General features: G+C 39.0%; 1 protein-coding gene across 3 annotated transcripts in view; it reads right to left on the minus strand.

Annotated features, from left to right (window-relative positions):
• The window catches only part of PPP1CB (protein phosphatase 1 catalytic subunit beta), a 38,909-nt gene extending 23,747 nt beyond the window's left edge, over nucleotides 1–15,162 (minus strand). The window contains exons 1-2 of one of the 3 annotated variants that reach the window (XM_041755388.1): nucleotides 15,047–15,162; nucleotides 14,690–14,829 (exon numbers count right to left, since the gene is read on the minus strand). In XM_041755388.1, coding sequence (XP_041611322.1) covers nucleotides 14,690–14,741 — 52 coding nt within the window. In that variant the 5' untranslated portion in view covers nucleotides 14,742–14,829; nucleotides 15,047–15,162. Of the gene's footprint in view, nucleotides 1–14,689; nucleotides 14,830–14,928 lie in introns of all 3 variants that reach the window. The other 2 variants (XM_041755387.1, XM_041755389.1) reach the window with 2 other exon arrangements.
• Between the last annotated feature and the right edge of the window lie 523 nt (nucleotides 15,163–15,685).

Raw genomic sequence — 15,685 nt, forward strand, 5'->3', positions numbered from 1 at the left:
AGCTCAATGTGCAACTTGATCCCCGGAAGGCAGAGGCTCAACCACTGAGCTACCCAGGCATTCCTTTCCTTCTTCTACTTTTTTGAGGGTTATAATTTGCTTATTCTTCTTTTGTCTGAAATAGAAGTTTAATGTTCAGGCTCCCCCCTACACTAAAATATATAAAGTTCTACATCTCCCTCTAAGCATTGCCTTTTGCTACAATTGCACAAGTTTGACATGTATTTTCCATTATTGTTCAGATCAACATATTTTTTATAATTTTCACTATTTCCTCATTAACCAGTAAGATATGTAAAAATACACTGCTTATTTCTAAATATTTGAGAATTTTCCAATTATCTGCTACTGGTTTCTAGTTTATCATTACTGAAATCAGAGAATCTGAGATCTCAGATTTACTGAAATTTGCTTTGTGGTACATCATATGGCCTATTTTAGTAAATGTTCATTCCATACTATCTGAAAAGTATCGTTGCTGGGTGAAGTGCTCTGTGTGTGTCAATTAGGTCAAATTTACTGTGTTGTTTAAATTTTCTAGACCCTTACTGATTTTTTTCTTTGTTCTATAAGTTATTGAGAAAGGTCCATTAATTAATCTATATGATTGTGGTTTTGCCTATTTTAACCTTTTGATTCTATCAACTTTTCCTTTTTGTGCTTTAGATCTATATTAAATATCTAAAAATTTTAAGGTTGTTCTATCTTCCTGTTGAATTCATCTTTCAACATTATGCAATACTCTTCTTTACCTCTAGTAATACTTCTTGCCTTATTTTTTTAAATAAGTTTATTTACTTTTTAAAAGATTTTAATTGAGAGCGAGCGAGGGAGCGAGAGCATGTGCGACTGCATGCACAAGCAGGGGGAGCAGCAGAGGGAGAGGGAAAAGCAGGCTCTCCAATGAGCAGGGAGCCCAACCCGGAGCTTGATCCCAAGATCTGGAGATTATCACCTGAGCCAAGGCAGACACTTAACTGATCGAGCCACCCAGGCACCCCTTAACTGCTATTTCTGACATACACAGCCAACCAGGTTTCTTTTGGTTAATATGTGCATGATGTATTTTTCCCATTCTTGTACTTACCCATCTGTGCCCTTAAAATTAAAATATGTCCCTTGTAAACAGTAGTTAGGTCTTCTGAGCTTTGCCTGGAGTTTTTACTTCTTTGATATTTACTATAATTATAGACAAAGTTAAGGTCTTCCATCCTGTCATTTGCTTTGTTATCACATTCTCATTCCTTTACTTTTCTTACATTTCTTTGGAATAATATTATTCCATTTTCTCCTCTATTGGCTTTTTAGTTATATATTCTTTTTCTTTTGGCAGTTACTCAAGAGATAACGCACTTTTGACTTAGGTACCGCTTTCTGGCCTTTTGTTCTATAGTCATATACCGCTTCCACACATTTTAAACCCTATGAGCCATAATTACTATTTTAAATAGTATTAATTTATATTTACACACATTTATCCTTATTGTTCATTTATTTCTGCCGTTCTGTTCTGAGATCATTTTCTTTCAACATGAACTTTAATATCTTCTAGTACCAGTCTATACCAATAAATTTTCTCAGCTTCTGTGTCTTTATTTTTTCTTCACTTTTGAAGGACATGTTTACTGGATTTAGAATTCTAGGTTAGCATTCTTTCTCTTCTTTCAGCAGGTGAAGAGACTTTTCTATTGTTTTCTGGTGTGTGTAGTTCTAGGTGATGTATGTATCAACCCTCATTATTCTTCTCTGGCAGCTTTTAAGATTTTCATTTTCTTTATTTTCAGTGGTTAAGTCTATGATGGGTCTCAATATGGTTTTATTTGTATTTTCCTACCTGGAGTCCACTGAGCTTATTTAATCTGTATTTTGGTATCTTTCTCAGTTTTGGAAAAACTGGTCAGTATTCTTGGTCAGTATTTCCTCTACCTGTATCTCCTCTCCACCCGGGACACCCATTATGCATGTTAAACCTTTCCACTGTCTCCTGCTTTCTCTATTTCCCCCTCTATTTTTTCCCCTCAGCACCGCATAATTTCTACATTTTTTGTAGCTTACTACAACTCCTTCTGTTTCTAATGTCCTAGTAATAAGCCCAACTCTCAAATTCTCTTTTTTGTAAAGTTGTAAAGTTTCCAGGTCTTTGATAAAGTTTTCCATCACTTATTTATCTTGAGCATATCTAATCAGTTAAAGTCTCTGTGATTATTCTAATATCCGAATTGTCTATGGATTTGTTGCCTTTTTTCCTCTTGATTTTTGGTCAATTTAGCCTGTTATTATTTCACTGAATGAAATATCTGATTATGGATGAAAATTGTGTAAGTTCTAGATGACATCTTCCTCTGTAGAGTGTTGTTTCCTTTTAGCAGCAGGGAGAATAACAATGACTTACATCTTCTTGAGGACTGTAGTCTACTTCAGTTTTGCTCTCCATCTTAGGGAGTGGCCATGATGGAATATCAATGGAAAACTCACAGTGTAATACAGCCCCTCTCACTTGGCAGGCTTCGACGTTTGCCTCTCTGGCACTAAGGTGATGCTGGAATCTCTGCTTGGATTTTTAGCTTTCCAGCTTACTGTTTTATTCTGGGTTTTCCTAGGATCTTCTCTTGCACATGTGTACCTTAGAAGTGAGTCAATGAGAAATGTGTGGGAAATATCAGAAAGGGAGACAGAACATAAAGACTCCTAACTCTAGGAAACGAACTAGGGGTGGTGGAAGGGGAGGATGGCGGGGGGTGGGGGTGAATGGGTGACGGGCACTAAGGGGGGCACTTGACGGGATGAGCACTGGGTGTCATTCTGTATGTTGGTAAATTGAACACCAATAAAAAATAAATGTATTATAAAAAAAAAAAAGTGAGTCAATAACTTTAGGGGGACCTGATTCTGGGGTTAGAGTCTATGTGGTTCTCTCTTCTTTGGGATTCAAGTTTCAACTGTTTTAATCGCCTCAGACTTCCATCTTTCCTTTAGTCCAGTTAAGACTGCCACTTTTTGTTTGGGATCTATTATTTCTCTGTACCTCCAGGAAAAAAAGCCAGTGATTGGTGAGCTTACTGGTGCTTCCCTTTTTACAGAGATCAAAACCCTCAAAAATTTTGTGTTGCTCAAGTAAATATAGAAAAGGACACAAAATATGATTATAATTAGCCATACATTATTCAGATAATTACATATAAAGAAATTTGAGGAATAACTTGCAAATGCCTAGATACTAATGGGTCATAACCCCCTATTTAACCAATCCTGACAGTATCAGTCACATAACTTTGGTGAAAGCACCAAAGTCTCCTACTCCTGATAGGTAATCTTTCTGCACAAACATGTCTACATCAGGAAAGGGGGAAAACATGGAGCTCTGAGGGTCAAATCTGGCCCAACTCCTGCTATTGTGAATTTTTATTTTTTAAAAAATTAAGGGAAAAAAAAGACACATAAAAATTATATAACTCTTCAGTGTCCACACATAGTGTTCTTCTACCAGAACACAACTACTCTTGTTATTTATTTTCTTCCTCTCACCCCCATTAAATTATGTATTATCTATGGGTACTTTCATCATACAATAGCAGAGTACATTAGTTGCAACAGAGAGACACAGGGCACTCCCATCACTTCACACTGCTTCTCATGGTACTACAAATTGCAGAGATACCCTTATAACTCAACAGCATCTTGAGTGTCATGCTTCTTGCTGTACTGCAACAGTTCATTCTACTTTTATTACAGTGCACACTCATCATGTCAAAGCAGAAAAACAGAATGCAAATGTTATATTTTTAAAGCACAGTGCAGTGTGGATTATTATTCTGTTACTGAATCAGATGGCTAGGCATTGTAACATTACAGCTGTGCTCAAAAAATATGTATATACGTGTGTACACACAGGGGTGCATATATATTTACGGTACCAGACTAAGCACTCATCACAACATTCCCATCTCACCAGAATCAATAGAAAAATTTGAAAATTTTAAATGGAATTTCATCATAGAAGAATTTCTTCACAAAAATAAAATGAGAGGGATCCCTGGGTGGCGCAGCGGTTTAGCGCCTGTCTTTGGCCCAGGGCGCGATCCTGGAGACCCGGGATCGAATCCCACATCGGGCTCCCGGTGCATGGAGCCTGCTTCTCCCTCTGCCTGTGTCTCTGCCTCTCTCTCTCTCTCTCACTGTGTGCCTATCATAAATAAATAAAAATTAAAAAATAAAATAAAATAAAATGAGACTGCAACCAAAGTTAAGTTTCTAACTGGCTTGTGTGTTAGCAAGAAACACCACTCACTAATGGTGAGTTAATGAAATGTTTGATTAGAAAAGCCAAAGTATGTTCCAAGAAAATAAACTTGTTTAAGACTATTAACCTTCCTGTAAAAACAGTTCTTGAAGTGTTGAGGACAATGGGAACATCAATAATCAATCAAAAAACAAGACAAAATGATTTTGAGTGGTCTTCCTTGGCTCTTGGTGAGTTCACAAATATTACTGATACTTACTTAACTGTTGGCTTATTTGAGGAGCCAATATGAATTAAGTGACCGAAGAGTTAATCTCTATGAACCATGTATGTGGAACTACAGACAAAAATATTTTCCAGAAGTTGAGAAAAACAAAACAAAAAATGATAGTGGCAAAAATACATATGGAGTGCAAAAAAATCTAGTTAGACAATTATACAAAGCTTGTGAAAATTTAACGTGTTTATACTGTATGGAGCAATTGCTCAGCAGGGAGGCATTTTATTTTTAAATTTTATTTATTTAAGGGGAGAGGGGCACAGGGAGAAAAAGAATCTTAAGCAGGCTCCTCATCCGGCTCAGGGCTTGGATCTCATGATCCTGAGATCATAACCTGAGGTGAAATCAAGGGTCAGATGCTTAACCAACTGAGCCACCTAGGAGACCCAACAGAAAGATATATTAATCTATCACATATTGTTGAGCCACTGGTATCAATAGTGAACATCGTTAGTGTTCATGAACTTAACCACTGCTCATTCCATGAGTATTAGAAATAAAAGTTAAATATCTTGAATTACACTACCACACAGTAGTGTGGTTTAACGGCCCAGTCGTGACAGTTTTACTGTTTTTTTGAGCTCAGAGCCAATTACTGAAATTTTTATGAATGACAGCAATCATTATCACTATTATGGGGAGTTTTATAAATTAGATTTTGGGGCAAACCTGATAGTTTCTTAATGATCCAATCTAAAATTCTAAGGCAAAAAAAATACTTAAACACAAAACGTATACTGTGGTGTCATTTTGATAACTAATGCTGCTTGAATCACAAGCAAATGTCAAAGCTGCTTTATATACTCCCAGTGTTGCCAAAAGTTAAAGCAAGATCTTCATTTCCTCACAGATTTGCACTGGAGATATTTTCAAAGATCAAGCCACAATTCCAACAACATTCTTTAGATCTCAATGCTAGTACAAAATATATCAAAATCTACTTAACTGTGTAAGCTGAGTAGTTTCCACCTAGCCCTCTACTGGAATTGATTAGTGTGCAATGTGATGACACACTAAAAGGCAAATATCAAGAGAGGAGTAATAGAATTCTATAAACGCTTTCCAAATGCCTAAAATCATTAACTAAAATCATATGCCTGTGGACTGATATCAGTATTTGGCAGCACCTATCTGTGTTAAGATACCTTCCCAAGATGAAATACAGAAGATCTCATTATAGATCAGCTTTAACAGGTTAACTCTTGCAACTGAGCTTCAATTAAACAAAATGTTATCTTCTCCCAAAAGAAATCCCCTCTTCTCATGATTACACAATTGTATTCACTCATTATAGTTCAAATTTCATATTAACTTAAAAAAATTTTAAATGCAGGTTTGTCTTTTAAATTACAAACAATATGTGAAATGCAGGTATTTTTGTGCATATGGTGTACATACTAATTTTGTTTCAATAACCACCTGTTTTCTCCAGCAAGTTCTTACTAGTAACTGCCTTCTCTAAAACAAAAGATGCCAAGAAAAAAGAAGCAACTCCACTATCATGTTTGCCCCATGAAATCTTAGTAATCCTCATTAACCTTTAATATTTTAATTCACACTTACTCTACTCTATCCTACCCGCCCCCAAACTCACTCAAAGTTATATATGAATCAATAGTAAAGTTAACTTAAATCCAGACTTCCTAAATTTCCTAATTTTTTTCTGTAGGATAAAATGGCAATTTTTCCATATTTAGCACATAAGTCTCCCTTTAAGCCACATAAAGTAATAAATAAATAAAAATCTTACAAGTGGCTAAAATGTGTAATTTTTGTTTTAAGTGAAACAATTAGGGAGCTGTCATACTTTCCATTTATCTTAAATCTGCTAATAGGAATAATTAATGTGGACTTCAGGAGGTCTGTGTAATACCTCAAACCATAATAGTGTGTACTTATGTGAACATACATATTTTTCTGAGAAGGCCTATGGCTTTCATGAATTCTCAATGGGCCCTGTGAATAACCATAAGTCAAAAACTGATTCCAGATACACTAGTAAGCAATTAATGAGAAAACAGTAAGGAAGAAAAATAACAGATACAAGTAAGACCCAGATGTTTCAGGAACAGAAGAAAAGTCCCCTAGTTCTGTGATTATCAAAGTGTGATCCCCTTCTCCACTATGTTGACATCTGCATGGTACAAAAGCAATAGTGGGCAAAACTGCTAGCACCATAGCACAAACCAAATCAGTGGCACCAAGCTGTACTGGTAGTCACTGATGGCATTCACTGCCATGCACTTAAAGTGAAACACAAAAAAGTTAAGTGTCACTTAAGAACGCTCTCGAGTAGTAAAAATTATCAATTTTATTAAATTTCCATCGTTGAGTATATACCTTTTTAATATTTTGTGTGATGAAGTGGAAAGTGTCCATTTCTGTATACCAAAGCACAATGGTTGTCTTCAAGAACAGCACTCGTGTGACTGTTTTACCCAAAAGCCCAACGAGGCACATTTTTCACAGAACATCTTTTTTATTGGAAAGCACAACTGACAAACTATAGTTATTTACAATTAGGTATTTAACAGATACTGCTGAAAATGAACAAAATGAGTCTGTCATTTCATGGAAAACAACTGACAGCATTTGTGCTAATGATAAAACCCAAGCTTTCAAGTGAAAGTTAAAATTTTGGAAACCTTGTATCCAGCACCACGAACTTGACAGCTTCTCCATACTTAAAAAAAACTTCTGAAATCTTGTAGTACTAACAAGTATGATTTTTCTGAAATCTTACAGTATTAAAAACTACAATTTTTAAAAAATATTTTATTTATTTATTCATGAGAGACACAGAGAGAAAGAGAGAGAGAGAGAGGGAGGGAAGGAGAGTAAGAGACACAGGCAGAGGGAGAAGCAGGCTCCAGGCAAGGAGCCTGATGTGGGACTCGATCCCAGGTCTCTAGGATCAGGCCCTGAGCTGAAGGTGGTGCTAAACCACTGAGCCACCCGGGCTGCCCCAAATATGATTTTTTAAATACTGTATAAGAGGTGTTCAACATTTGAACATCCGCATAACTCAGTTTAACCAATATTTTCCAAATGACCAATGCATGTTGCAAAGAATGTGTAAGATACATTTAAAGTGAAAGGTCAATGCATTTTCATGAAAATTAACAAAAAAACTGATATTTCAGATTCCATATTACAACTAACCTTTATACTCCTTCATTTTCCAAATACCTATCTGTATGATTAACTTCTAATAAAACCAGACATTACAGGGATTTACTTATCACATTTTTTGTTGCGTTAGAAAGCATTATTTATGCTAACGTGTAATGGGTCATTATTATTTTTAAATGAACTAAAAAAATTTTTTAATTGTTTAATTTCTAACACAGTACCAGTAACACACATAAATAAAAGCTCTTATCCTCTATTCTTTTGAGGAATATAATGTGGTCCCAAGACTCAAAAAGTTTGAAACCCACTGCTCCAGTCCCTAGCCAAAAGAAGGCATACAACAAATCTCCTTAAATTACCTTTCACCATGTTATTCTGCCTAGAAATATCTGCCTCTCAACACCAACACTAGCATGTCAAACCAGATTACAAACTCTGGATGATGGAAATACAAAAGAAGTCTTTTACACATACATACACATATATGAGAAGAGTGGGAAAAAAAAAGAGAAGAGTGGGTTGTATGCGATTAATACAATGTGGAGGACACAATATGTTAGATCCTCACAAGGAATAGCCATCTCAAACATTACTATGGGGAGTGTTCAGAGCTCAGCAGCATAAAAAGTCCTCCATTACAGTTCAGATTTATACTAAATATTAACAGCAGCTAACATTTTCTGAGCTTTTATGATGTATTAAGAATTGTTCAAAGTGTTTTATCTATTCAATCTTTACATATGCATTATGAAGTATATACTTAGTATCACCCCAACATGCAGAAGAAATTGGGCCAGAGCTGAAATTAAAAACATGCAGAACCTGTACCTTAAACCAGTATAAATATCACCTCCCACTGTATCAATACTGATGAATCTTGAGTAAATACATTAACTGAGTAAACATCTGATTATCATTCAGGATTAGTGTAACACATAACTACTGGAGTTTAGGCCTGATGTTCATAAAATACAGTCCTCCTTTCTGTCACTGTATAATTTAGATCTGTCTCTCACTCAGAAGCCTGGGCATTTTCTCTGATTACTTTGGCTCAAATATCTGATAAATATTCAAATAACATAGATGAAACCTACAAATACCTATGAAGTTTCCTTTTCAATTTACTAATTGAAATAAAAAGTCATTATAGCCATAAAATATAACATTAAAGAAAGCTATATAATAGATGTCCTTAAACTTCTTTTATTATGAAAAGTAACTTTTGATTTCTCTCATCTTGAAATGGGAGGTAAAATTAGGGGAAAAGTTAAAGTAGTGTTAGATAAATACTCAGAGCAAGAAAATACTTTGGTCAACCTGTAATGACTAGATGGGAATTTAGTAATATTCTGATGAACATTCTGGGGACAAAATTCCTTTATAGTGAAACAACCCTGTCAAAACCTCCAAATTACATAGTGTTGGCATATATCAGAACCCAAAGGCAATGCTCCAACTATTACTTAAAGACCTCTTATCCTTGCACAGACACAGGTAAATCTGGGAAGGCAGAAAGAGTCCTGAGGCCAGGGATTTTGAGAAAGGAGATATATTCATCTGTCTATGTATCTGATCTCATAAATCACTCTGCTACACATGTGAATAGAGGCAGAATAAAGGCCAACTGCCGCTGTCCTTTTATTACTTTTTCTATTGCATTACAGATACCCACCTAGAGCAGGGACTGAATTCTCCATCACTAGGAAAAGACTGGCTACTGGTTATTTATACTTGCTTAACTTCAGGATGAGTTTCTGCATTTTCAGTCTTCCACCTCTAGCTGTAGAATAAAGACTAATTTCCATTAAAGCATTTTCAATTTTATTAACAGATGGAAAGTCCCTGTTGCATGGTATATCTCAGAGAATGAGAAGTAAAAAAATTTGCATTCCACCTATTAATAACCAAGACTTCAAAGGTAATCCAATTCAATCCTGGGGAAAAGTAGAGTTGTACAAGAGATGTGACCCTGATCACTTTCTCCTTCCTATATTCACTGATCCTCTATTTTTCCAGGAAAAGTAAGCCTTGAAATGGCTACTTAGAGCTGCTAGAAGGGAACGGATTGCTGCATAAGGGTATAAATTTGTATCCACTCAAAATTAAATCCTAGAAGATTCAATTGGGAATTCCCATCCTCCACCAGCAGCACTGCATTTACAAACCATTTCTTCTCTTAGCATCCCTATATCCCAAGTCTTCCAGAATAAGCTTTGTTTCAGAAGTACTTATTGATTTTAGTTATTGTTTCTAGATATCTTGACATTCTTATATACCTGTATTATTTTACCTGTTAAAATTGAGAACACATGCCACACTAATGAATACTGTTAAAAAGCATGGAAAATAAAAGAAAAAAAAACCTACTAGATACAATTTGCTATCTTCCCCATTAAACCTAAGTCTTAATATAATCCTGTCTCTAGATTCATACAGAAACAGATTTCTAAATCCCAATGAATTCTAATCTTGGATTTAAATATTTACCAGAAAATCTCCAGCTCCACATTCAAATAACAAAACAAAAACACTTTTGGATTACTTCAAACTTGTCTCACACTTACTGGAATGAATTAAGAGGAAAACAAACTTTATTTCTGAATCAGTTAAAAAAATGTACCACACCTTTATATATACTCTAGCTTCTCATTCAGGAAGAAGTTAGGAGAGAAAGTATCCCTCAGATGATCATCCCTATTCCTCAACCTGCTTTTTCCTAACAAATCTGGTTTTGAATCTATACACACTTTCCCTGCGGAAGTTGAGGTCGAAGCCGAGGTCACCAGGAGCACCTAGACTACTAGCACTTCCTTCAAACTGCTTAACCTTTAGACTTTTGGGTCATAATTAAACAACTGAAATTGGGGTGGGGGGGAGGCTTTAAACAGTCTGGCAGTTCCTCAAAAGGTTAAACATATAGACTCACCGTATGACACGATTCAGTTCCTAGCTGTTAGAAGTGCCCACACAAAAACTTGTACAAGAATGTTTATAGTGGTATTATTCGTAATAGCCAAAAGGGGAAACTGCCCTAATATTCTCAAGTGATGAATAAATAAAATGGGGTATATTCATACAATGGAATATTATTCATTCACAAAAGGAATGAAATACTGAGACATGACACAATATGCATAAATTTTTGAAACATCAAAAAAAGCCAATCACCAAAGACCACATACTATATGTTTTTATTTATATGAAATGTCTGTAACAGGCAGAATCTATAGAGACAGAAAGAATAGTGGTTACCTAGTGCTGGGAGAGGGATGAAAGGAAAAAGAGGTACTGTCAAACTAAATATATTTCCCGGGATTAAGAAGCAAGGGGCTAATGGGAACAGGGTTGTGTTTTGAGGGTGGGTGGTGGTGGTAAGAATGTCCGAAAATTGATTGTGGTGATGGCGGCACAACTGTGAATATACTAAAAACCATTGAATTATACACTTCAAATAGGTAAATTACACAGCATGTGAATTATATCTCAATAAGGCTTTTATTTAAAAAGAGCTTTAATGTGTTTTTATTAATCTACTTCATTTTCTCAAATCCATTCTTTTTTAATCTTCAAAAGGACATATAAGAAAACTTCCTATAGGCTTAGTCTGTCTTGGCCTAACTGAATTTTTAGAATACATAATCCACAAGAAAGGAAATGATCACAGAAGGTTCACAAATTTCAGGCATATATATACACATATAATATACACAATAAAATATGATATATATAATAAGCATGTGTTCATTATCAACAGGTACAACCCAGTTTTTAAACACCTGGATCAAGTCTAGTTGGGAACAGAGCTAATGGGAAGCAATTTTTCACCCTATCCTCTTCCCAAACACATCAATCTACTCATTTCACTTTACCTCCTCCCAAAATAAAGCAACATTTATAATCTGAATAAAGTTTGCAAGGGGATTATGTTATACTTCCACTGCCATTCTAACTCCTTTTTGAACTAATGATCAAAGTAAAAAGCCTTCGCTGGGTTTTCATTGGACATCCACAGAAACTAGATTTAATTTAAACAGTCAAGAGCACTATTATAAGCTACAAGAATGTGGTAACAGCGTCACTACAGGGAACAGCATGGCAGGTGTCTTTGGCTTTTAGTTCTAAGTAAAACTTAACCCAATATACTGGAGGGATATGCACTATTCACACAAAAAATTAGTATATGGTTTTGTATTAAATAAATTTTTAAATGTTCTAAAAGCGCTTTGAAAATATTATCAGTCGTATGCCCACTCCAAAAAAGAAAAAACACAGAATAACTCATAAAACGTAGTTACTAAAAGCTGATTGGTAATTTGATATAATAAAGAAAAAATTGAGAACATGTTTTGGAATTATGATCAACATTTTAAAATGAGACGAAGTCCTAATTTCTCCCCCTAATGTGGAGACATTCTGACCAAATTTTAACTTACATGTTCATTTAATACTTTAAAAAAAAAAAACTAACTATAGTTATTCTGCTAGGCAGCTTTACAAAGTACCATCATTTGAATCTGAGTTAAATTTAACGAGCAAGTAATATTACTGAAAACCAAGGCAGACAAAAACATTTTTTTTCGCTTAAATACTAAAAATAATTACTTTTTAGAAAATCCAAGTCTGTTCTGGATGTCTCTGCACAGGTCTAGATTTTGGAAAGGGAAAAGAGAAGGAGGCCGCAGAACCTAAGAATCCCAAGAAGGTACTGTCAAACTAAATATATTTCCCGGGATTAAGAAGCAAGTAATGAGGGGATCCCTGGGTGGCTCAGCGGTATAGCGCCTGCCTTCGGCCCAGGGTGTGATCCTGGAGACACGGGATCGAATCCGGCATCTGGCTCCCTGCATGGAGCCTGCTTCTCCCTCCGCCTGTGTCTCTGTCTCTCATGAATAAATAAATAAAATCTTAAAAAAAAAAAAAAATGAAACTCTACTGATAGGAGGGTGTTGAATATATGAACTGAGAGGAGGGTGGAAAAGCCCAGAAATCACTTTAGACTGGGAGCTCTTTTGGATGAAGAGCCTGTATTTTCTCTTTGGATTCCTGGTGACTAACCTAAAGCAAGTCAATAAATTCTTGTTAATGTAAAAGAGGAAAAATGTCTAGACTAGATTTCTCACAAAAAAAAAAAAAAAAGGCGGGGGGAGGGTAAGGTGGGAGAGAAAGATCGTCCAAAGCCAGAACCGAACATTTAATTTGAATTCACAAAACTAATGGAATCACTCAGCCTTTTTCCTTCCATATCTTTCTTCCAATAAACTTGAACAAGCTTCTAGTGAAGCTACTGATTATCTTAAAAAAAAAAAAAAAAAGTGCATCTGACTTAAAAGGTTCAAGCTTAAACACTTAAAAACACATAAATCTACTGTTCTATGCCTATAAAGTATACAAATACGTAAGTGTATGAAAAGTAGACGTGAAGAAGCTGAGATACAAACATCAGGTATTAAAAACAGTTAAATTTACAAATCAACTCTAAAATGGATAAAAAAAAAAAAAAAACTAGTGAGCCTGGGCTTCCCCAAAAAGTTAACGAGACATTAAAATGTCCTAAGTTCCCTCTTAGAACAATGCACAATTACAAACTACAATTCTTTTTTTCCAAAGTTAAGTATCTCATCTACCCAGCAAGATGTTCACATCTGTTAAAAGTCCACCAAGTCTTAAGCAGTGAACGCTGACTACAGGCACCAGGGGGCCTCCCAGGAATAACTTGGTAGTAAAGGAAAAGGTAAGTAAGCGTTCCTGGTAAAACTTTACTCTTAAAAGACTGCTGGAAAGCTTTCACATCTGGAGCAAATAAACCGTAGTTTGTTACACAACGGGCACACACACAACGGATGAGATACCGACTGGGAAAGGGAACTAGCCCGCCCCCTCCCCGTCCGTCCCCCAAAATACAAACTTCTTTGATGGTTTTCCAAACCTAAGCATAACACTGCGCTTCACCGTAGTAAACAGTTACCTTCAGGTGATCTGAAAGCAAGAAGTCAGCCAGTGCGTATGCACTCCGACGTTTCCAACAGAGAAGACTAAATTTTTGTTTAAAAAGCCTGTAACTTGTTTTCTACACACTTACAAAGCGACTAGCGGTGATGTAAATTTTAGGGGTAAAGGGATTCACAAACAGAAAACTCGCGATTAACTCTGAATATTATCCTGGCCTCTCCCATCTCTTTCTTCCCTTTCCCTCAATCCTCCATCCAGGCACAAAACTCTTCAATAAAAACAGAAGCACCCGGAAACTTCAAAGACTTGCCAATACCTTTTAAACACAGGAGAGGCGTCACCTCAGACCTTTCCTAAGTTTGTGCAGAATTTAAATCCTGCTCAAACCTGTTCGTGAATTCTCAGACCCGAAAGCCAATCCCGTCAGCAAACGCGTCTACCTATTTCTTTCCTGGGTGCACCTTCAGCTCGATCAGAGACTTCTATTTCACTAAGTCAAAAAAAAAATTTTTTTTTAATAAAAAATAAATAAATAAATAAAAAGAGGTTCTCCACTCCCGCTAATGTTATCCTCTCTTTAATCAGAGTTCGTCCCGTAGCATCGTGCTAAAAGCGCCGAGGAGATCCAACAATGGTCTCAACGAGAAGGTTCTCATAAAATTCACTCCCCGGAACAAGAATCAGAGGCAGCCAAGGGCAATGCACAAAGAGAACAGAGAAGAAATACACGTTCCACGGGCACACAATGCACAGAAGCCCGCATCCCCGCGCCCTCGCACCCTCCTCGGGAAGGGTCACCCGGCGCCCCTGGCTCGTCCCCCCCCCCTCCCGGCCGGCGCGAGGCCGTGACGGTGCCCGAGGGCCGGCGGGGGCACCGCCCGCGGAGACGGCCCCTCTCGCACCGCCTCCCCCGACCGTGTTCCCGGAGGCCGCTCCCCCCCTCAGCCCCCGGCCAAGCAGCCTCCCGGCCCCGCTCTGCGGCCGCCGCGGGGCGGGAACCGGGGTCCCCCCACGGGCTTGGGCGGCGGAGGGGAGACGAGCGCTGAAGGGGGCGCCCCCTCCCGCGGCCGGCCGGGCCCCGCACTCACCCTCCAGCAGTCGGGTGATGAGACTGTCCACGTTCAGCTCCCCGTCCGCCATCTTGTCGGCACCAGACGCTCCTTCCCGGCCGCGGGAACAAGGGCTTCACGGCGGCGGAGGCTGCGGCGACGGCTCGGCGCTCCCTCACCTACAAGTCACGCGGCGTTTCGACCCCGGCTCCAACTCCCCCTTCTTCCCCCGGGCCCTCCCCCCACCCCCTCCCCGCCAAGTAGTGGAGCGCGCGTACCCTCGGAGGCACACAAGGTAAATAAATAAATAAACAAGTGGGGCCCCACGAACCGGGCCGCGTCAGACCCAGCCGCCACCTCCTCCTCCTCGGCACCGCCCAACTCCGCAAAGCTCACCAGCGCCGCCGACGGCCCCACCCGCAGCGCCACTCACTGCACACCGCCCTTCCCCGCCACCGCGCCACGCAGCCCTCCGCGCAGGCGCACGGCGCACGCCTCCGCGGCCTCCCCCCGCCCCCCCCCCCCGCCCTGGCCTTCGCGCAATCGCACTGGACTCGGTTCTCCCGCCGCCGCCGCCGCCGGCGCCGCCGCGCAGGTGCGTCGCGCTCCCTCGCCGCGGCCACTGCGCCGAATCGCCGCGGCCACTGCGCAGGCGCCCCGAGGCTGGCGGGGTTCGCTGGGGCCCGGGGAGCTCCCTTTCCGCGGAGCGCGCGTGGGCAGCGCTGACCTTCCCGCTTCCCGGCTGCTCGGGCCGGGGCGCCCCGCACGCAGCGATGTTGGGCCCTTCCCGCCTCGCTTTTCTCTTCTTGGCTTCCTTCCCTAGTGTTGCAAGCAAGTCACGTTTCTGTTCACCGGGAAACGTGGACCACACTACCCCTGGTGGAATCCCAAGTTTGCGCGTTTGGGAAGCCAGAAGGGGTTATACTATGCTGGAAAAGTTTGACGTTGCAAATAAGGGGTATCGTACCCTATCGTTCCACAAGGCTAGTTGCCCGAGTGTCCCTGGATGAAATACATGTTAAAGTGGGCTCTGGA

Source organism: Vulpes lagopus, chromosome 5, assembly GCF_018345385.1.
Source record: "Vulpes lagopus strain Blue_001 chromosome 5, ASM1834538v1, whole genome shotgun sequence".
Classification (NCBI taxonomy): Eukaryota; Metazoa; Chordata; class Mammalia; order Carnivora; family Canidae; genus Vulpes; species Vulpes lagopus.